We start from the raw sequence: 24,660 nt of genomic DNA, 5'->3' as shown, positions 1-24,660 counted from the left end.
TTACTGTTTCGCCTCCTTGACTCCTTTTTCTGACCCGGTCACTTTTGTTACTCCCCCCTCACCGCCTAGACCCCCCCAGGGGAACGTAACAATACATAAAACTCTGTCTAGGAAGTACAGAAAATTAAAATAGAATTTTGATAAGATGTTCTCTCTGAACAAACTAATATTGCAGCTGCTTTTGACCTTGCACTGCAGATTATCCAAACCATAAACAAAAAGGCTCAAAACACAAAGATATCCTGTCATTTAAATTCCAGCTCCATATTTTTGTTCTTTGTCTCTGCTGGAGTTACTCTGCATGATCCCAAATAATCCTCATGCATCTCATCCTGGGCACTGGTGCAGTCCCTCAGTTCATCCCCTGTCTGAAAAAAGCTGTTTACTTTCCTTTCCCCTCCCTTCATGCCAGCTCGAACAACAGGTGGGTGGGGCCTCTTTGCTCATAGCTAAAGCTTTGCATCTGAGGTGAATATATTAGGAATTTCTTCTCTCACCAAAAATTGAAACCAAGGGTTTAGAGCAGGCTGAAGCCTGAACGCTGGTTAACAGGAATTATTTATACATACACCAACCTCATTTTCTTAAATTCTTGGCCATGTATGATATGAGCTTCAACTATTAATAATTGTATATACTTAATAAAAAGATCAAAAATAGTTTACATTTTGTTGTAAGTTTTTTCTGTTTAGATGGCCATTAATCACACAAAACACACAAAAAAATATAATAAGCAGTTTTGCATTATACAGTATAACCAAATCTTTACATTAAGTTAAAGAAATATAGTATAAAGCACAATATCCACTTTTTGTTCATCTACGATCATTTGGCCCAGTCATTTTTTCCCTTTATAAGATAATGTAAGTGCTAGACAAGTCCTTGCAGAAGCTTCTAAGTTCACCAAGGCTTAGACTATGAAAAAAGGTTTTTCTTTTTTTCCCCCTCCCAACAATTAGTCATCATCCTATCAAACTTTTCAATGGAAAAGGTGTGTTCGGTAGCACATCTGAACATCAAACAAAATAGGTTTTCTCTCTGGATGATTCATACAGGACAAAGCTTTCACAGGTATTGTGGCATTGTGACTTTCAAAGGCAACACAATGCAGTCTCCACACTTGCAGGTGTCTGCTGTGCTACAGGTGAACCCTCAGCAACTAGACTCAGTCAGACCGCCCATTTCTACCCTTCAGATACCCACAAGTCCTCAGTGAAACTACATCCCCTGCTGATCCTGTGCATTCTCATTCTGCCGGTCTCCTTTCCACCACTCTTTATTACCTAGTCTAATTTATTCTCCTGTTCACTCTTGCTATTTTTGTACAAAAACCCAAGATGTTCCCCTCGTGTCTACAGCTCAGATTCAATGAGCAGAGTGCATCAGGAGCCAAGATGTATTACCATCCACATAAACACACTGCTTCCACAGACATTTACAAGAAAGTCTAATTGACAGTAAATTGTGCAAAACCATGCACACACAGTATACAGAGCTATTGGTGTGAACAGGAAGAGAGACAGAGGCAAAGTAAGAAAGTAAAGAAACTAGCCAGAGATACTTATCATTTGAGAAAAGGTGCAGTGAGATTGGACAAGGATGAAAATGGATTTTCACTAAACCATACAATAAGCCAGAAAGCACAAGAAACAGACTGTTTGCATTTTGAACTGAGCAAAGGTTTCCTTTCTTCCCCACGCACTTCAGAGAGGCTTTTATTTAGTCACCTTAATGTGGCTGTACTCAGCCTTGCTGGACTCGCTGCCGACGGGCTTGGTTTCAGCCCTGGGTTTGAGGACTTGGCGGAGGGGACTGGAGATTGGTAAGCCCGTCACACTGATTCCATCTGTTGACAAAGCACAGCAAAACACAGTCAGAAAAAAACAAGAAATCATTAAATTGAAGTTGGCAGAGCATTTGCATCATTTGTGGTTCGAGTATTTCTACAACTGTTGGGTATCATTATAAAATATCGTCGTCACTCCTGAGGTTCCTTCATGGGGTAGTGCTTAGAAAGCTCAGAAAGACCTAAATTAGATCTGATGCAAACCAAAACAACTGTTTAGTGTTTTTAAACTTTTGACAGACAATTCACTCAGCATGGCAGGTCTACAATTTCAGCAGAAGCCAAAACCATGAGGAGCAACACTTAGTACAGAGACAGTTTAGAGGCTAGTCTTTAATTAAGACCCAAAAGAAAGAAGTGCAGCTAAAATGTTAAAAGAATTGGTACCAAACTATGTGTGAATTTCCTCAAATGTGAACTGAAATCATAAAATGTATTGCTAACTAGTAGTAGTAACTATATTTTACAGACTCTTGCACATATATAGTACCTTGCCGCATCCCAGAATACAATACAAAACAGACCACAGAAGCGTTTTAGCTCAATCTTGCAACGTGAGCCTGATAGTTGGTCTGGATCGAGGTTGGCGATCACCAACGGACCAAACACACCAGGTGTGAAAACAGCCCTGGTCTAATCTGTTAGCATGATTATGTTCTGTATGTGGTCCTGTAAGTGAGGCCTAATTCCAATCTGTCAACTATATGACTACGACTATATGACACACAACATAATTATAAAAGGGGGACTCTGTTTCAGACGTATTCAGACGAAATCTTTATCTAAATCTCTCACATTTCTTCATTCTCTTTTTCTTATTATTTAGTTTAGGCAACTTACATGTTCTATAAAAGGTCCTAATGTATGTGTGCTGCTTCCTCACTACTGGACTCTCACTTCCCTTTCTTGCTGTTAATTGGCTCCTGGTGGTCCCTCCAAAAAGCCAATGGGCGAAACCTGAGCCCCCATCAATACTCTGCATGGGTTATTTTATAGGCTAAGTTGGTACACCTCTGATAACTGCCAGCACACAGCTAAATATTAGTAATACATATTTCTGCATCAGTTACTGTAACTTGCACACATGCTCAAAGATAACTAACTTAATCAGGACGGCAACAATTAGCATGAGCACGACTTGGGGTCAGACGAAATTAGTGGGTACCCTGAAACTAACACACAGTGATGAACCTTTATAGTTATGCTGTTCCGAAAGGTCTTGATTAACCTTTATGTTCATTCTGTAAGTTCTAGTGTGTAGTGCTGTCAGCATATATTGCATTACACTGAGAGATCTAACAATTTCTCTGCTGTCACTGACATAAAATCATGTCTATACACAGCAGAGGTTTACCCAATGATACAAAATATCAGTGGACTTTATCTCAGGCTGCTGTTATCATTTTTCTTATCAGATAGCAAACATAGTTCATCTATTGCATCACAATTGCTCTACGGCCTATCTGATTTTCAAACTTTTAAATAACAGAAAATCTGAGATCACTGGGTTTATGGTACTATTTTGTGCATGAGGATATGAATGAATGATTTTATGTCCATGACCTGAGAGAAGCAGCATGGACACAGAAGTAGCTGCACAATCAGCAGCTGTTAGGCACCACCAGAGGGGCTGCTGCGCTTTGAACTCACTGAAACAATACACAAAAATGACGCCCACAGCTTAAGCTCTGACGTCAAAGGAATCATGTCACTCTCCGACGTCAGCAGGATAAAAAGCCCTGCAATTTCCCCCTAGAGAAGGGAAATTACCGGCCTTTGCAGCAGCTTGGGCTATTGGGTTCATGATGGACATATTCACAAACTGTCCAGCTCTAAAATAGCTACATAGAAAACCGTTCAATAGAACCACATGGAAGAGGACTTCTGTCAAAGGGACTTGCTTGTACTAAAGGATTACACTACTGTGCTGCTAGAATTCATTTAAGTGAAAATTTGGATTATGCTAAAAATACAACAACAACCAATAAACATGGATATGTTGCATTTCCGACTAACAACTTGGCAGGAAAAACAAATGAATATAGCCGTAACAATTGTGAGCAGATGAGAAAAAATCTTAGTAAAAATAGCAAGAATTCATAAACGGTAGAAAGAACACACAGATTTCCTTCTTGCATATTTTTTTGATGAAATAAATAAGAACAGTTTGTTCAAACACACAGTGCTTCGGGCTCTTTCGTCTCCAACTGCAGTCTATTTTAAATAAAGGCCTGATTCTCGATTCGGAACGTGTTAGTAAGGACCCAGGCACTTTTTGAGAAAATTCTCAAACTAATTAATTATCCTCTGCCCACCTGCTGCAGATAAAGGGGACTTTGATCTAACCAGAGGCTTCATTTAGGTACACCTACAATAACAGACTTCTGGGGCCACCTGGGGGCAACAGAAACAAGTTGAGAACACAACACTGATTTACTTTATCATCAACTTTTATCATCAACTTTTATTGCAAACAAGCTGCTTATTTACACATCTAACAGTTACACTGTTATTCATTTGGAGTCTCTTTTTTCTGACCACCTGGCAAATGAAAGACAAATAATAACTTGAATCTGGAGAAAAATCTTTTTTTGCTCGACTGTGTTTAACAGCTGGTAGGTAATTGCTTCTTTCTGCAGTTTTGTGCTGAATGAGGAGATTTTTTCCAGCCAAACAAGAAAGTTGCACCTTATTACCGTGCAAAGTTACTGTCGCGCTGTTTTCACTGCGTTGCCACATTACCACAATAATATGTTTGAGGTGGGTCTAATATCATGTTCTGTAATAAATGTCAGGTGAAATGCAACTTATGTGTGAGTAATTGTATTTTATATTATTGAAGAAAAACTAATTATCATATAATACTGAAGAAAAAAAGCAGAACCAACTGTCTCCTGCAGTTATTAGAGCCAATACTGCATATTCTGCAGGACTCAGATACAAGGCTACTACTGCATTAACAAAGAAATGAATGATTTATCTTGCTGTAATTAACAACCATAAGTGATATCAGATGGATATTAGCTGAACTACTAAGCAGAGATTTCACAATACCAGCAATTTAATAGCTGGTAAAAAATACCACCAGAATTAAGTAACTCAATACTCGCCCACCAAAAATGGTGCTTTTGTAAATGAAAGCAACAAACCTAGTTGCCTCTTAATGTTAATACAATGGTTAGCACTGTTGCCGCGCAGCAAGAAGGTCCTGAGTTCAATTACACCATCAGGCCGGGGACTTTCTGTGTGGAGTTTGCATGGGTACTCCGGCTTCCTCCCACAGTCCAAAGATATGCAGTTAGTGGGGATAGGTTAATTGGTTAATCCAAATTGCCCATAGGTGTGAATGCGGGATTGAATGTAAGCGCGAATGGTCACCAGCCCTGCGACAGACTGGTGACCTGTTCAGGGTGTACCCCGCCTCTCGCCCTATGACAGCTGGGATAGGCTCCAGCGCCCCCCGCGACCCTGAAAAGGATAAGCGGAAGCAGATGGATGGACGAGGTATTACAATGGTTACACTATGACAGCTCAAATATTAGTCACTGCAAATATATTTGTTATTTGTAGTTATGCACTCACTTACGCTCTCCCCGAATTTGCTTGGCTCAACTGGTTGTAGGAGCTGTGTTGCAAACAGGGAATTTGCAGACTGTCCTCTGGTGGACACACTAAGCCACGTCAACAACCTTAACATGATCTCCTCCATACCTGCTTCATGCCCTGGAGGACGGGGCTGTGGCCCCCCCACACCCTCTAGCAGATCATTACATGAAGGAACCTTTTAATACAAGCGCGTTCATGCTCACAGGTTTACACACGGGTGCTCACACACACACAAACTACACCCTTTTTGGCTCCTACCTTAAAGCACACTGTGCGCTGTCGATATTACATGCTGCACAATAATGTTTAATATTTAGTATTTACTGTCATATTCCCATAGACCATGGTGATGTTGTTTATTATGTTGCTCTTTTTTTTTTTTCTTCTGCTTGTTTTCTCTTTTTTCTTTCTCAACAGGTGATCCAGGTGATTGATATTTGTATTTTTCGTCTGCTTATTTTGTTGTTTTTTGCCGTTTATCACCGTCCCTCTTCTCCACTGTTTCTCTTTCCCTCTTTCTTTTCCCCAGTCAAGTCTGTCCCGTATTTAGCAAGTGAAAATACAATAAAATAAACAATAAAAGGTGAATCAAATGGACCATTATGGCAAGGCTGGGATGGTCCATTTGGTAAATTAAATCCGTTGGGCATCTTTCTTCGCCTTTAGACAATAATTCTGATGGCACAAGAGCCAAACGGGACAGGCAAAAAAACAAAAAAACAAAAAAACCTTAACATGGCTGAAAAGTGTTACTCCTGGGGTTTTTTTTGTTTTGTTTTGTTTTTTTAAATCAACTTTTTTCTGTTTTTAAATGTATTTATCAGCTGTGTCAGCTGGACAGATTGGCAAATACCTAATTTTAGGAAAAGAATAAAAAATCAAAAATCATTCTGGCTCTACTGCTCAACTTTAAATATCTGAATACATGACGATCCCAGTCTGAAACGAAACAAGTTCCTTGTGGTTAAAATATCCTACAAATAAAGCAGAACAATTGTTATGTATATGAATATAATTAACCATGAGCCCCCCACCCCAAAAAAAAAAAATCATCACATTGTCAACTGGCATTAACAGTTAAGCCATCTTACTAAAAACCCCAAACAGTGGATTCATCTGGACATAGAAACGCTGACTAAATGTTTTGCTAAAGATTCAAAGCTGACTGGTTGGCTGACACAGTCTCCTCCTATTTACTCATTTGCTATATCCTGCTTTTTAATAGGTTAGATGTACATGCAGGCATAAACTCTGAGTGCCGGGGAAGGATATGAACCAAAAGTGACGCTTGTAGGACTTTATTAGTCGAATCCAGCTTTATGATACACAGTCTCTTTCAGGAGACACACATGACTCGCCGTGTCCTGTGGTAAAGTGGGACCGTGTGAGTAATCAGTGTTGTGATTAACGATGGCACCCCTCACAATCATCACCTCCTTTTTCACCCACCTTCCAATCAGCATCTGTCTCGTTGCCTAACGGCCTCAGGGAAATTCAGGTGAACTCAGCATTTTTATCACAGGCGGCCTTGCTGCCAGTGTTTAAATAGAGGGGCAAAGATTGGGAGTGTCATTTCTGAAATAAATGGAACATTATTAGCAGAGATCTAGACGTCCATGAAATGCAGTGATGATAGGTCAGCTGCACTCACCTTTACGAGGCTTTTTCCTACAAGACAAGTATATCTAACAGATTTTGAAAATATGACCGTTACATTAGAATCTTTTTCAATTGGTCGTTCAGAGGAAGAACCATCAAGATAATGGAAAATGCAAGTCAAGCACTGCTGGACCCGATCCTCATTCAATATAAACTTTAACTGTTAAAGACCGCAGTGTTGATCACTGTGTTTAAAAGCGTTCTGTCACATATTGTGTATTTCAGCATAGTTGTCTTTTCTGGACATCACAATTCATGAAATTCAAACTACTGTGGCATATTTTTCAATGCAGCTGATAAACTTGTTATTATATGCTGCTCAAAATCTAAGATAATAAAAACATCACAGCATAACAAAGTTAATTAAACTGTGCAAGACGTAAAAACCACTGTGAATCCATTTGACCTGCTTTAGTAAAAAATGAAAGTGACCACATGGGAACAGCAGAAGCAAGAGCAAGACAACCCCCAGAAAAAAGGAAGTGGATTTGCTGACAGCAGCCCCAGACCATTGTTCTCTCTTCATCTCTCCTGACTGATTTTTCTCCAGTTTTACTTTTTATTATGTTCTTGTCACTACTGTTAGCATGTGATGATACATGCATGCCATTCAGGGTGCAAAGGTCATGCAGGATGGCACATCTAAACATGAAATAGTAAGGTGTTCCAAGCCTCCCAGCCCAGTCCCTATCTCAAAGGTGTAGAGGACATACAATGATTACAATAATCTCCAGCAGGCTAGTTCCTGACCAAACTATCAGAAACATGCAGATGAGGGTGGCATGAGGGCCTGACATCTTTTAGATGCACCTAAACTCACAGCCCAACATCCTGGATTTTGTTTGACATTTTCCAGAGAATACCAGAAACGACAGGTTCAGAGCCCAGTTCTCTTCATAGTGATGTCCAGACTAAACACATGTGACAATGAAAGAAGAAAGTCGAGCTGTCAGTTGATGCCCTGAAGCTCAAGCGCACTTAAGTTTTACAGCAGGACAATTATTTGATATACACAACAGCAAGTCCACCTCTGATTGTTTAAGTCTGGAGAAGTCTAGTCAAAGTCTGGACTAAAATCTGATTGTGATCCTTGCACATGCGCTTAAACAAGCTACGCCTGTTCAAAAAGTCTGCAATGTGGCTGAATTAAAACACTTCTGAAAAGAAGAGTGGGCCAAAATTCCTCCAGTGATGTAAAAGACTGATTAGCAGTTATCGCAAAATGTCAAAGAAGTTCTTTCTCCCAGGGATAGGTATCACTTAACGTCACACAGAGTCAGGTAGATTTGTTTTTTTCCTCTAATAAATGACGTAATCGTTTAAAAACTGTATTCTGTATTCCCTGGGATTATCTTTGTCTAATATTAAAATCTGTTTAATGATCTGAGACATGTAAATGTGGCAAATATGCAAAACACTTAGTTTAGAGCACATAGTTTAAGGCTTAGGACTTATGACTTTACAACAAAAAAAATAGTCAAGAAAGGGGTGAGGCATTGAGGCATCCCTCTGCAGAACCAATATGGTAATTATATATAGTAGAATGAACACATATTCCTGTTAAATAAAAAGACCACAAGGGAGGAAATGGTAATTCAAAGCTTCAGCTATGGAGTCTTTCAGGATCATCAAACCCACAACCTGATCTCTCCTTGATCTGAGGTGGAAGGTGGGACCTTGATTAATTTAAAAAGTTGACACAGTCTTGTAGAATTTAGTGGAAGTAAGACTAGATGACTGTCACTAGATGATAATTTGATTTAGCTTTCCTAATCAGGCTAGTGCAGACATTTCTTTGTGGCCTAGAGAAATCTTCAGGGAGAGACCTTGGATCGTTCTTGTGCTTTATCTCTGCTGTTGATGGCAATGAAGACTTGTGAACAGAGCCAAGTATTATATCTGCAACTAATTCTATTTTTAATGGGGGTTCATAAGATATAAAAACATTAAAGGTTTTGAACATTTAAAGTTTTCCAATTGCATGGATGGATCAGTAAAAGAAAATACAATCAGTGATAAGTTGTAGAAAAAAATTTATTTTTTTGTGTTGGTAATTTGTGCATAAGATTAGGGGATTGTAGTTGATAAGGCAGTGATTGGACTTTTTAACAGTGACATTAGCAAACAGGGTATTTGTGGCATCTTTTAGTTTTTTTATTCATTAATGTTAAGAGGATTTTTTTAGATTTTATCTGATATGTTTCTATGAGTTAAAAAAAAGATGATGTCTGGTAACATGTGAGGGAAAACAGCTAGCGATCAGAGCTGTTTCCATATTTATCAAATTTAGACATAGTAGCATAGTATTAGCATACATAGCAGTCTGACATAAAACTGCACATCAAAAATAAGTGTGCATGTCCAAACATACAAACACACAGTCAAACATGCATAGTTTGACATACAGTCTTACTTTCATCCCTTCATATGTACACCTCTGTACACTATGAGAAGAACAAAGACCAAAATGAAAATGGAACAGAGAGATTAAAGAAAGCCTAACCTATAAAATTAGTTTTGAGCTGTTATTTAAAACAAAATGATTCGACCAACCTGACAGACTGAGGAAGACTGTTCCAAAGTTTAGGAGCTACAGCCTCTAAAGAATGGTTCTCTGGTTTTAACACAGGCGCATCAAACAACTGAAGACCCCGATCAGACAACAAGAGAGGCCAACTGCTGGGGTCAGGTCTCATAGCTCTGCTACAGCAACAGAAGCTGGGCCATGTAGGGCTTTACATGTTATTAATAAAACTTTAGAATGAATCCTAAATTTCAGCAGAAATCAGTGAAGGGCAGTAAGTATAAGGATTCAGGCTACAGCTAGTTTTTGATAGCAGCCTAGTTGCTAGTTTCTAAACCGGGCTTACGGGCTAAGGAGGACAGTGAGACACACGTATAAAGTCAGTTAAAAGCGTACAGCACGCTAAAAACATCACAATCTTCACTCACTAGATTTGTCTTGTTGCGACTTCTCTCTCTTCCACAAAATTAAATTCCACTTCGGTCTCCGCTTTGATACTTTGATACATATCTATACCGTAAATAAGCATCTGCAGCTGATCCGAGTAGGACATCCGGGGAGCGTTTCAAACACAGGAGCAGATCTGGGAGCAAAACATCCCCTTTTCTTGGCTCTTTGTGTACATTAAGTTAACTTGCCGATGACGCCTGTGAATTTTTTAACTATGTATTACCTCATTTGGATTGATTTATTTTTATAAAGCATATAAATGCCTCCACATTTAAACTGAAAAACTAATTTTAGTTAGAAATCTAAGTGTCAAAGTGACAAAGATCAGGGAATGCGTGAAGTGATTAGCGATCACAGTCACTAGGATTTGATAGTATATGAGCTGAAAAGAGTGGAGTTGTTTCTTTCTCCTCCCTCATGATTTCATGAGACAGACCAATGTCCAACTTTGTTTGTTTGTATTATTTCAGAGTAAATTCAGCTGCTGTGAGACACCTTTCCCAAAGATTGATTACTCTTGTAGCTAAACTGAAGGATTAAGGTGGATTTCCACATCTTTTTGAAGGGACATGCTTTTACAGCTTTACAATATTTTTTAAAAGCCACCTCTAGCAATGAGAGAAAGCAGGTTGCAAATGTTTATAAATGCTGCTTTGATTCATCAATGATATGTATTGCCCAAGATGAGAGTTATATGGAAACCTACATAAGATTTATATCAGGAATTGATTCATAGCATAATACCAACTCAATAAAACCTCTTGGATATTGGTCAGCTAAGCAGCAGAGGGGATTGCTAATCCTTTTCAGCCGCTTTGGTATTAATGAAATTAAGGGCAGGTGCACTAGAGGGGCAACTATGAGACAACCCCCCCAAAACAGAAATGGATTTACAGGTGAAGGCCACTGAGAGTTTTCCCTCATCTTCTCTGACAACTTTTACCCCCTCACTAGCTTTGATTTTGGCTAGGGTCAGTGTCACTACTGGTAGCATGCGGTAATACCTGTGCCCTACAGAGGCTGCACAGGTAGTTCAACTCTTCCAGGACGACACATCAATATATGCCACTGTCAGAAGGTTGGCTCTATATGCCAGCACAGTCTCAAGAGCATAAAGAAGATTCTAAGAGACAGCCGGTTACTTCAGGAGAGCTAGACAGGATCATAGAGGACCTTCACCAATCACCAGGACTGGTATCTCCAATAAAATTGATTCATGTTTGTGGCTGCAATGTGACAAAATGTGGAAAAGTTCAAGGGGGCCAAATACTTTTGCAAACCACTGTACTAGAATTAGAAGAGCCTACACTGGTGCAGTGGGTCCTAGGTACTTCATGATGCACGACACTGCCTGGCCTCATATGGTGCGAGTCTGCAGGCAGCTCCTGGAGGATGATGGAATCAATACCAAGCTCACCTCACTAAAAATAAGTAAAAATACAACACCTCTGGGACATTATGTTTCAAGGTGTCTTTAAATTCAGTTCTCTGTAGGCTGAGCATTTCCATTTGCACCAAATGGCATCCTTATATTCCTAACATATTACCTTGTCCATACGAGTATAGATGTCCAGCATTATTTATTTTTTTCCCTGATGTGATTTCAAAGCTTTTCTTTTACATTTTTCGATCAGTGTATTTTAACAAATTCTTTTCTGATAGTGAGCACTACAGACTGATTTAGTCTGTACCTTGGAAGTAAAAACAAAGTTTTTGAAACAAAGATTTTCTCCAAAAAAAGAATCCACATACTCGAGCTGTTCACAACAGCAAAAATATAAAAAGCTTCCATGGAAAGGAAAGTGTAGATTGAATAGCAGCTGTGCTGTATGATTTGACAACGAGAGTACATTTGAAATCTAACATCAAAATGTCACAGGTTAAATACTTTTAAAAAAGGTGTTCTTAAGAGCTCAGCCTGGCGGTCTAAGTTAAAAGTTAAGTAATCTGAAACTAGCTACATCAGTAGGACAGCAGTGCATACGCTCAGAGATGTCGACTGAGGACATGCAAGATTTTAAAAAAAAAAATTCTTCCAGCCTCCAGTGATGCGTCTCTGGCGTCTCTTTCTCTGACAGTTGCAGACACTGACTACGGTACAAGGTGCTGTCTTCAAAGACAGCCGCAGCATTAATGTAGACACTGACACTGTCATTAGATACGACGCCCACACCATTTAACACAATAAAGCACTGTAAGTCAAGGCCCATTACTCCTGAGTGATGACATCACTTCCATTTGATCCTGTGTTATGATTTCGTGGTTTTGAGCTGGACACAGAATGAGAGATAAGCCTGTCTGAGGATAAATCATTGAGGGTCAACCTGTTTTGAATGTTGCCTCTGTTTCCCGTGGCATAATTTAACCCACTGGTCTCAGCTCAAACACTACACACTGAGTGCCACGTGGACAGTTAAGCTAGCAGGCTGATTTTCTCTGCACCGTGGTGAATTACTGCACATAATTGTGTACAGTTGCATTAAGTAACAACACACAAGTAGTGTGCACACCGAATCTCTGACCACACACAGAGTTTGTTTTCATATTTCATGTGGGCAAAGTAAAGGAAAGTTTCCATGTGTCCACATTCGTATTCATCCACATGCTCACAGCCATCTTCAGATTTTGTTATTGCAGTTTTTAACAACTATATTCATTCAGGACTGATTGTGTTGACCTACTTGTGCTACCAAGGACAATGAATATTTATAACACAGAGAAATTTCAATTAAATGGATCGGTAACAATGGGCATCTTTTTGCTTTCATTTTTTTAAAAATCTTATTAAAATTTTATTTGTTGTTATAATTGCTTTTGACACAGGATACGTGAACAGTTGGTCACAAGCATTTCTTCAGATTAGATTTTGTTTAGCTGGCTAAACATTTAAGAAACTGCTACAAAATATGGGTACTCCTTTTTAATAAAAACTACAACACATTTACATTAGCTTAGCTAGAAAAGTGGCTGTCTACCCAAAGTGTAAAAGACCCTATCATCTAACTTTTACAAGAGGACAAACGTGTCTTTTGAAATACTGAACCAGGGCCCTTCACAGCATACTGAATACTAATCATCCCTGTTCGTTCGTTTCACAAAGAGAGTATGACATTTAGGGTCATCTTGAAAGGTAGATATGAAATGTAAAAGTAAGAGTAGAGGTTAAATGTGACATGAAGAAGAGGTCAGTCCGAAGTAATGTGATATTAGGAATCCACATATATAATTCCCTATAATACAAACAATGGCAGTAAAAACGGTTTTAAACAGATCTGTATAGTATCATTAACACTTTTAACACTAATAACCTTCAGATAAGTCTGTTGACCTTCAAGCAGAGGTCAGGGGTCAAACGTAACATGATATTTTATATTTTTAAACTTTACATTTATTTACAATACACACCACATCTGTAAGAATCGTAGCTTTTAAGTTAGAGTAACAATGATTTTTGTCAATTTTCAACCAATAAATCAATAAGTTGATCTTGAAGACCTCGTGGAAAACACCAAAACAGAAAATGGCTCAATGGTTTTCTGGCACATTTTTTCAAGGTTGTTAAAAAGAGTGCTGCCTTGAAGAAAATCACATATTTCAGCAATTCAGCATTGTTTTTGGTCTTTGCAGATCAACACATTGTTTATATGAGCAGTGCCGTTTTTTTGTGGATTGTATTTCTTAGACACAAATTCATGTCATCTTGAAATGCCGAATCATAACAAAAGGGTAGATTATTGCTCAATGATTTGCCACAAATGGTATTTAAACCATTGCTTGGGGACAGAAAAACTTTGAAAAGAAATAAGAAAGCCTGTGCCGATCAATATCATCGTCAATAATGTTCCACTCAAACGTTTCCTTTAGAGAGGTAATATGCATCTGTTTCATACACCACAAAACAACTGCATAAACAGCCAAGTATCTTATTCCCTCTGGGCAAGATACTCGGGCCAAGTTGCCTCTGATAAAATAAGGACTTGTCCATACATGGCAGAATTAAAATGTATGTGTCACCATATGCGTTGGCTAAGCAATACAATTAAACTGCTGCTGAATGTAGCAGTTGTGCTAAAGATAATCAAGGTTTTACAGTTTAATTAGCAAAGATGGCAGAACTTCCATAATCTGTAAACCTTCACAATCCTCCACGGAGCACAGGCAGAAAAAACGAAATCTTTCTGCAAAGCAAGTTCATCAGCATGTTAACACAGCGTTATTAATGTGACTCCATTACATAGCATCAAATGTGTTTAATAAAAACGGCATCCCATAGTGTCACTATAGTAACTGCTTTTTATAGCAGAAAACAAGTCTTATCTCCTTATTTCAGGGCCTCAATTATTGCTCAGCTAATTAAAACATTAAAGCAGTGTCGCTTAAATGACCTCATGAGGCGAGTTGGCACTGGAGCTGAGATAAACATGCAGCATTGTATGCGTTTACTTTCCCTGTCATTTGAATTCACGTGCAAGTACACGCAAACACACTGAGAAAAATACTCTGTGCTGCACGAGCAGGTCCGTATTGATCGCTCATTAATATTCATCAGCCCATAGAGGCTGTAGTAAAGAGGTTCAACAGTGTGAAGAGAGCTTGGGAATGAGACAGGAAAGAAAGAAGGCTGGGCATGAACTATGAGAGGCTACGAGGAGGAACACAATGAATGAGCTTCGAGGTAGGGGAGAAGGTCGGACTATTTTTTTAAGCAGAAATAAGAATTAGAAGAGAGGAAATCCAAGCGAGGAAACTAAAAGCTAGGAGGGAAATGGAGGTGTGGAGACCTTGAGACCTCGATCCTATTACTGCAGAATCTTAAATAAGGCAGGCAGAATGCCTGGAACAAGAACACTCCTCTGTACAGCAGCACATGAACACTCATCAGCAATCAATATGTACATAATTTGAGACGGATAGTTCAAAGATGACTTTACTATTTTCCATTGCAGGGCTAGCCCTCAAAATGATTATCTTACTGATCACCAGTTTAGTTCAGCGATTGCTTTGTCTATAAAAATGGAAGGAAATAGGCTAAATGTACTTGTGCAATGACAGAAAAGAGGAAAGCTCCTGAATTTAAAAGGTAAAGCCATCATTTTTTTTAAAACACCAACAATTATTCAAAATTTCTGTCAGCTACTGTTCCGTCTATTGTTTCAACACCACTCCACTGAAAGACAAATGCAAAAGTAACCATCGGTAGAGAAGTTTCAATCAAGACACTTGACATTATTACAGAAACCATCCATTTTCTTAAATGACTATGCAACTCACTGTGACAGGGGGCTAGAGCTTTTCCCAGCTGTCATTAAGCAATTCAGAGTCATTTTACAATCATTAGCTGAACCAATATGTATGTTTCTGCACTGAGAAAAGCGGGGCACCTGAGGAAACTTACAAAGACACAATCCCACACAGAAAGGCCTCAGCTGACCTGCATGCTCGAGCCAGGAACCTTTTTTCCTGTGAGGCGAGAGCACTAATCCATGTCTTATTACTAACGAAGCCTTTTTTTAAAAAATATTCATGGTTAGCTTATAAATATGTTACGGTACGCAAGCAGAGATCTACAGACCTGATAATTTAGCCAGACTGAGACTGGGGTTTATAAAGCTCAATTACGATCTGATTCTTTTATTTTTATTGGACTCCACTGTATAGGTGGCTGCGGTTCAAAAGGCAGGGCAGGTCATCTACTAATCGGAGGGTTGCGAGTTCAATCGCTGGCAAGAGGCTGAACCCAGAGTGTCTCCTGATGCATTCATCACAGTGCAAATGTGAAAGCACTTGGACATATAAAGAAGCACTTGAATGGGTGAATGACGCATGCTGTGCTTTGAGTGGTAGAATAGCACAAAATAAGAACCACTAATTACCACTAACTGTGCAGTTTTTGGGCCGGGGTTCTGTTTTTTGTTTTTTTAAATAGCCCAACAGCTCCGCAGCATTTTGGATCATTTTTAATGATAAAGTTAAAGATACACTAGTGCTGCCACACTAGTGTGTGATACCCACTAATATGTGATCACTTTTATGTGAATTAATTTAAGTAATTTTACTTTCAATGTAAGTGATATTTCCATTTGGGAATGCCCTAAATAACTACAGTAATTTTAACAGGAAACTTGGTAACTACCCCGGGATATTTGTAGCGGACGCTCCATTTTTGTACCAGTAGGTGGGAGTGTGAGACCATGGTTTGGCCTGTTGTTAGCAGCCTGAATATGGCGTTATTTTTGTGCCACTATTCTGAGCGCACGTAAAAAAAATTTGCAGGTGCAAGTGTTGCATTTTGAGGAGAAATTTATTTTGAGCGAAGAAAAGCTGAATTTGAGTGAACAAAATTCATTGCTGCATGCAAAAAATTTATATCCGTGTTTGCTATTATCCATATACACACGCACAATAGCAGCCCCTCTCGCTCAGTTTTTGCACTTGCGCTCGCTCGCAACGTGTCGCTCGCGCTCTCAACATTTCAGCCCGTGCGCGCTCAACTCGTTCTGTACACCGTTATATTTGTGCCACAAAACCAGCCAATCACAGACTTGGATGCAAAAAAAATCTGATTGGCTGTTTTCGTCTCCAACCAGCTCGAAATGACGAAATGCAATATCCCAGAATCCATTTCGTCCAAAACTCAAACGAGGCAGTGGCGGAGGAACACAGAGTGGCAGAGTTTGAAATATTACTCTTTGTGGGTCACAAAATAAACTTTTAAGATATTTTCATGCGAGAATGGTGCTGTGTAAACTTCTAATATCTGCTCGATTTATCAAGACATCACATATTTGCATAAGTGCTCTAACGTTTTTGGAGATGCCTGTTACCCACCAGCTGACCGAATACCTGGACTGGCCATTGGGCATTTACCCGGTGGGCCAATGGTGATTTTTCATTTTTATGTTAGTTTGTTTGTTTTTGTAATGGTATAAACAATGAAAGGTGGTGGATTAGCCAACTGGTAATAATCAACTCTGGGCTGGACCAATTACAATACATCCGTATTGAGGGGAAAAGACTTCAGCGAGAATAAAAAAGACACAAAGCTGGAGTTATTCTGTGTCTTAGCTGCCTCTTCTCTCCTCATTCTCCCTCCCTCTCCTGTTGCTACTTCAATCATGAAACTGATCAATGATCAGCTGATCGTCTCTCTTGTTTGTTTATCTCCCACTTTGCGCCAGAAACAGGAAACCAGCGGATGTTGCGCTAAACAACAACAGCAGCACGTTCAAAATTGATCAGCTGTTGTTAGAATTTATTTAAAATTAATTTCTAGTATCAGCTGATGTTTGCTGGAGCCACAGCTGTAAAGCTGGAAACATGAAGGTGATACAAATCATACATATATACCAACAAAACAGTGCACATCACTGTCACAACAGCGTTTGTTTTCGTTCAAAGGCTTTATGGTTTTTCCAATAATACCTGGTGGTGTAGTCGGTGATTTTTTTGTCAGTTCAGCCTTATATATTATGTTTAACCCGAGTTCCCACCCGGTCAGCTGGTGGGTAACAGGCATCTCCGAAAACGTTGGAGCACTTATGCAAATATGTGATGTCTTGATAAATCGAGCAGATATTTGAAGTTCACACAGCTACATTCTAACATGAAAATATCTTAAAAGTTTATTTTGTGTCCCAGAAAGAGTAATATTTCAAACTCCGCCACTCTGTGTTCCTCCGCCACTGCCTCGTTTGAGCTTTGGACGAAATGGATTCTGGGATATTGCATTTCGTCCTTTCGAGCTGGTTGGAGACAAAAACAGCCAATCAGATTTTTTTTGCATCCAAGTCTGTGATTGGCTGGTTTTGTGGCACAAATATAACGGTGTACAGAAAGAGTTGAGCGTGCACGGGCAGAAATGTTGAGAGTGTGAGCGACACATTGCGAGCGCAAATACAAAAACTGAGCGAGAGGGGCTGCTATTGTGCGTGTGTATATGGATAATAGCAAACACGGATATACATTTTTTGCATGCAGCAATGAATTTTGTTCACTCAAATTCAGCTTTTCTTCGCTCAAAATAAATTTCTCCTCAAAATGCAACACTTGCACCTGCAAACCTTTTTTACGTGCGCTCAGAATAGTGGCACAAAAATAACGCCATACCCTGAAGCGCATGCTCCGCGCTGTTTTCTCATAATGGCGGAGTATTCAGGAAACGGCAAACCACGTCTCCCTGTCTGATCATTTCTTTCCTATTTACAGGTTCGCATCGTGCCCGAAATAGAATATAATAGCAATCACATCCATTATATAGCATAGATTAATCATTACGGTTGGAAAGTGAAAGCGTACAACATTGTGTAGTACAGTAAATTAGACTTTTGTAAGTATCTGTTTACGGCTTTAGCAGCATGCTATGGTTAGCATGTTAGTTTGGGTCACACACCTATGCTCTGTGATGTTAGTGATCGGCTCCACCGTTATTCTGTATTGTTTTAGTATCTTGTTTTCTGCCATAAAGTGTTTCCGTGAATTCAGTGCACATGTCAAGATGGTGCTGATTACACCATTCTTTCAAACTATTTGAGATTTATAGATTTGTCTTGTTGGAATTCATTTTGAACCAAGTCTTACAAGAAAATTGGTCATGTTTATGACATTAGAATGTGTTAATTCCCTTTAGTCTAGTTGGTAACAGAACACATATGGAGAATGTGTGAGCTATGTTAAGAATAATAAATACACAGTTGTAATACTGTAAAAGAAATAAAAGGAGTGCATAATTGTGAATTTGAATAAATAATGGCGGAGTATTCAGGAAACGGCAAGCCACGTCTCCCTGTCTGATCATTTCTTTCCTGTTTACAGGACACATATATAGCTGTCTACAGGTGCTGCCACCCGGTACCTGTAACACCAACATAGACCAAAAATAAAGTTTAATGATTTTTTAAAATAAGATAATACAACTATTGAACCATTTAGTACAAATTTAATTTCCCGTGGTAAATATAAGACTAAAATTGCCATAGTTAAAGCAGTTTTCAATGTTTAGTTCCAGTAGCTTATTAAAAATATGTCGTGTTATTTAGTGCTTAGTCTGTTTAAGAGGGTTATCATGAATTAAGATGATATCAGCACAGACTGGTCAGGACAGGTGACAAACTTGATTGAACCTTTTTTTGATGTTATTTATGCTTCTTTTTATTTAGTTTTGTTTTTTCTAATGAGCATCAAACATACCTGTCTGGCATGCCTAGTTGCACTTGCACACAAACATACATCTCGATAAAGGTTGAAATGTTAAAATCTCTAATGTTGTAGTACCTAAATATTGATAAATAAGTACTAACCTGTAAACCTTGATGATTATTTACACCTATATGTCACGGTCCTGGGTCTTATGACCCAGTGTTTTGAGTTTCAGTTCTTTTGATGTTCATAGTGTATGTTTAAGCTTATCAGGTTTCCTAAGTTTATTTGTTATCATGCCTAAGTGTTTCTAGTTCTTATTTTTTCCCCCTCGTGTTCCAACTATGTTAAATCTCCCTTGCCCTTCGTGTGTTTCATGTCTGTTGTCTTATGTTGTTATGTCTGCCTCTCATGTTCCTGTTTCATTTTGGAGAGATCTCGTGTTTTTATATTATGGATTATGTTTTGAGTCCTTTGTGGTACTGTTTCGTGTTTCCCTAGATCTCAGTTATGGTTATCTTAGGTTTTGCTCTTTGGCTTCGTCATATGGCTTCCCTGTGTTCCATGTTATGTCCACTGTGATGGTTTTGTACCATATTTCAGGTTCCTATATTCTGTCTCCCCAGTTGCTGTTAAGTTTGCATGTTTAGAATTCAGTCAGTGTGTTTCCTGTTTTACTTTGAAGGTCCATGTCTCATGTGAGTGTTTCTAGTTTTGCTTCCCTTGCCTCGTCCTGCTTTATTACCCTCAGCTGTTCCTCCATGTGTTCCCACTTCCCCTAATCACCTCCTGTGTATTTAAGTCCTCTGTTTTCAGTGTGTGATTGTCAGGTCGTCTGTTGTCCACGCCATGTTTCCTATGCCATGCTTCCAAGTTTCTTGTCTAGGTTTTTCTTATTGTTTGTTTAGATTTCCCAGTTTAGGTTTGTGTTAATTTTGCTTCAGTTTGCCTTGCCCTTTGTTTGTACCTTTTTTTCCAGCCATATTAAACGGCTCGCTTTTTGTTAACATTCAAGTTTTGTTCCCTGTTCCTTGGAGTCTGCATTTTGGGTCCTTTTTCAATTCATACAGTCTGCCCTCGCCAGACTGTGACACTATAGATTGTAACCTTATAGTAAACAGGAAACAGTCAACTGCATTTTTCATCTTTAGTGCTGAATTATGAGAGGGCTCACCATCGTTGAGGTCCTGCAGCAGGTTTTCCTGGCCGGAGAAGTCGAGCTTGACTTTGATGTTGACAGTCAGTGTCACAGACTGGCCCGGCTTTAGAGGCAGGTGAGACAATGCCTCATCTAACTCCCAGCTCAGAAATTCCCCAAACACTTTTTCTGCAAACACACAAAACAAACATAAAGGATCGGTGAAACAAAGAAATATCGGAAAACAAATGCCAAGGAATTTCCCATTGGGATACAAGGTGGCAAGACGTGGATGCAAAAGTATTTGGTCAAAGTAAACAGAGACGCGCATGGAGCCATTTGAATGCAGCTTGCGCAAATGTGTGCTTACCAGAGCACTTGTTGGTGTGTGTGTGTTTTGTTCAAGACAATGGAAAGAAACAGCATCTGAGGGGCATCTGATTTACCTGCCTCAGGCTGCACCATACAAGGTGTTACTATCACATTTCTTCTGCAGTAAGCTTTCAAGAGCAACAAAGCCGCCGATGGATCTTTTACCCACCAGTCTCTCGGTGCCCGTCACTATACCTGATGCTCTAATTTATGCCACAAACTCCTGCTACCTGCAAAAAATGGCTCAGCTGCATCCACTTCAGACAGAAGTGCCAAATGAATGATACATCACCTGAATAAAAGCATGTGTTCTGTCTGTGCAGGTGAGCCTCTCCTGCTCTGAGGTATTGGAGGAACAGCAAGCAGGCTGGGTTTAACACGCACTCACAGAATAAAGTGATATGCAAGCTCGCTGCAAGAACAACGGTTTACAATTCCCTGCTTGATTCATAAGCAAAGCATGTAAAAACCCTCTAAGAGGATGTGAACAGAGGCAGCATTAAATAAAGATTTTGTGAATAACACTCCCCTTTAAATATTCATAAACTCAGAGCTTTTTGCAGTGAATTAAAGGAGAGGGGGGGAGGCAATGAGATGAAGTAAATGAAAGGGGAAAGGGGGAAGCTATTTATTTAAATATGCAACATCAGGCCTCACATTTCTACAGGTAAACAGCTATGATTGTGGATGATGTCATCATACTCTTTGATTACAAGTCACAAGAATAGCAGCAGAAATGAGGCCTGTCTGAGGTGCAATAGGGCGAAAGTACAGGCCACCAGTGCAAAGCAGAGCTAATTTTAAAAGCCATGTAATCAATAACACCACTGTGAAAGTTGTATTGCTCAGCTGTGTTGGGTTAAAGATGCGCTCTACATTCGAATTTTAAAGAGATTTATGAATATCATTTTCAATTTTCAAACAAACGTCAAGCTAATGCTCAATTTGCATAATTCTTCTGAAAAACCAATCATTTCAAATTAAGATTACAAATCTCTAGCTTAATAAAATCAGTAGTCAGACACATTTCTCATGATCAAGTCTGTCTGTAGATTCAAGAGCTGCGTTTCTCTGAGCCACTGTTCTGGCTGATTCTGCTATGGAGCTCTCCTTTGTTGATGACCAGATCTTTTTTTAATGAACCATCACAAATACACTTAAATAACCTCACGGGACAAAATGCAGTCCTGTTTAATCAGATTTGATCACCTGCGTTCAACCTTCTCTGTGTAAATGTACATTTTTGAGAGCTAAAGCAACAAGTGTTAAGAATTATAGTTGTTGCAGTGACTAACTTTGATTACAAGGTGATGGGAGGCAACCTGTCTTCAAACAATTGCGGCCCAACTCTTGTTGTCATGTAATTGTTTTCCAATTTACACAACCCATTGCGGTCAGTCTGAGTCAGTCTACTCCGATGAGCCTGTGTCTCTTTACAACTCAACCAGTGGACAACTGACTGTATTCTAGTCGTATTCAAATATGAAAGTGAGTCGAGGAATTTCACATCTGTGAGGTTCTGACTGGACACCGAATGTAAGTAGACGGCAACAGATTTTCTCCAATTCATCACAGTTAATCACCGTATCATCACAAACAGTTTGCATGAAATTGCTAACTTGACCTCCTTCAACCACAAAGAGCAGATTAACTCCATCTTATTATGTTTATTTGAAAATACCAACTGAATGTGAAAGAGCCTTGGCTTAAAAGCAACCATTGTGCAAGTCATTGACAGACCACCACAAACATTTTGTTCGTGCACTGGTCTCCAACCACTGTGTTTGCTAATGTGACTACAGCAGAAAGTAGGAAAATGACAGCTGTTTCCTGTCCTCCTTATATGCTCTGTATAGTTTGACGCAGCTTCTGTTTTAAAAAGAATAATAATAATAAAAATAATAATTCTTGCAAGCATTGTCTTGAGTGACTGTGATTAGCTGCACTGGCCCCATCAAAACCAGAACATGTGTTAGGTGCCCCTAGTACTCCGAAGGGAGTCATCCTGATGGAGTCAAATGACAAAGAAACGCAGAGGCAGCCGACAGTCTGCTCATGGTAACACAGTCACTGGAGCATTAATAATCCCGTTTACCTTTCATGTTACGGGCTGTGCAGACAAAAGTATTTCATCCTCGTGAGACATGAATTTGTACAGAAGTGTTTCTGAAAGACGACTGAAGCGAGGTTTATATCTAAAGCGCAGCAATGAAGTTACAGTGATGAACGAAAGGTCTGACACCAGTTTATTTTCTGCTATTAAGAAACGATTCAGTTTATGTCTATGCTTATTTAAAACTAATACAATAAATTGCTACCTTTGTTATCTATACAGTCGTATGAATATATATTTATTTCTGGGAAAATGGCGCGGTCTCATATTCCAAGATGGCTGTGTGCGCGCGCTGCGGCAGAAAGAGTAATGTTTTGTTTGTTTTGCCACAGATGTCTTCCTATTGTGACTGTGCTCATCTTTTATTCATTCAGCTCCCAGAGAGAATGGAGAGCGAGGCTCTCTCAGCTGTGGCCTGTCTAAAGCCACTACCAGTTTATGACAAAGGAGGCACAGGTGGGAACAAGTAACACGATGATCAGGAAAGACTAGTTTTGTCCACATGGTGCTACACTACCACAGCCTCTGTCCCCAGACTGGATCAGACATGCAGCCCAGGCGTGATATCATAATGCTGAGTATATGTATGACTGAACAACGCCTAGGGAGAAAAATATGAAGTACCACAAGTTTATCAATGCATGAAACCTGACGACACTCAACTCCACAGGAGGCCAGACACAAAATATGCAATGAGAATTTGTGCACCTGACACATTCTCACTCAATCTTAGTGTGCAATGTTAAAGTAGTGATTAGTTTTCCATCTAAATGTAGCACAAAAAAAATTAGCAAAGAAAACATGCAAATCAACACATTTTCCGCTGAACAGCTGGTGCCGTTAATTCATCCAGGTGGGCCTCGTTAAGTCGCTGAAGAAGAAAAAGCTCAAAGAAAATTATGTTAAGAGACAACGTAACCTTAAATGAATGCTAAAGATGGTGAAAACATGGCACCTACTTTCATGATTGTGATGAATGATGCTGTCTGTTCAATCCAGGAAAAAAAACACATTGAATGCTTCCATCCGCCACCAAAACAACATGTTTTGGTTTTTATTGCTCCATTTTTACTCCAGCTCAATCCGAATTTACACCAACTTTAAGTCAAGCGGAAGAATGTTTTGTGAAATTTTTGCCAGCCAATTCTTTTTAAGATGTCTGCTTCAACTCATCTAAAACTAACACACAGCTTTAACATGAGTGCTGTAAATCATTGATCATCTTTGAGGTTTTATACCCATTACTGCAAAAACTGTGTTTCAAATGTAAAGAAAAAAAACAGTTAACATTAACATCATTAGCAGCACCGGTTGGCGGTACTGATGCTTACTTGATGGTTGTTTTGTTTTTCAAATGGATTTGAATAACATACTAACTAAAGATGTTCTTTTCTAATAAGAGGTAAATCACAATCCTTATACGAGTGTATTTTATCATCAAAGTTAATGTGTTAGAAGCGTAAGGATTTGATCAAGTTTGAAAAAGCCCAAGTTGTGTTGCTAGAGGACTGGGTCACAGCAGCTCTCGTAGGGTGGTCCTGGTCTGCTGTGGTCACTAGGTGTTTTAAGAAAGGACCAGTAATGAACCAGTGACAGAGTTGTAAGTGGCAAAGGCTCACTGATGCATGTGGGTATTGAAGGCTGGTCTGTATGGTCCGATCTAACAGATGAGCTACTGTAAGTGCTGAAAAAGTTGATCTCACTTTTCCTGTTTTGGCAGCAAAAGCAGGAACAACACAATATTAGGCATGTGTTCGTAGTTTTATGCCTGATCGGTGTACAGACACCATGATGTTTTGCAGACATGTATAAAACTA

The 24,660-nt window shown here is 39.3% G+C and overlaps 1 protein-coding gene across 4 annotated transcripts in view; it reads right to left on the bottom strand.

The window, feature by feature from the left end:
* Window positions 1–24,660, bottom strand: part of trappc9 (trafficking protein particle complex subunit 9) — a 230,048-nt gene that overhangs the window by 139,921 nt on the left and 65,467 nt on the right. For all 4 annotated transcript variants that reach the window (XM_085262049.1, XM_085262050.1, XM_085262047.1 and 1 more), the window contains 2 exons: window positions 20,395–20,547; window positions 1,728–1,846 (listed from right to left, as the gene is read on the bottom strand). In XM_085262049.1, the coding sequence (XP_085118175.1) occupies window positions 1,728–1,846; window positions 20,395–20,547 (272 nt within the window). The remainder of the gene's footprint in view (window positions 1–1,727; window positions 1,847–20,394; window positions 20,548–24,660) is intronic.

The sequence above is a fragment of the Mchenga conophoros genome, linkage group LG22, assembly GCF_057382185.1.
Source record: "Mchenga conophoros isolate Kocher_MC1m ecotype Shallow Benthic linkage group LG22, M_conophoros_male_GT1.1, whole genome shotgun sequence".
NCBI classification, from domain to species: domain Eukaryota; kingdom Metazoa; phylum Chordata; class Actinopteri; order Cichliformes; family Cichlidae; genus Mchenga; species Mchenga conophoros.
The sequence above is the reverse complement of the archived record's forward strand: the minus strand, read 5'-3'. Positions and strand labels throughout refer to the sequence as shown.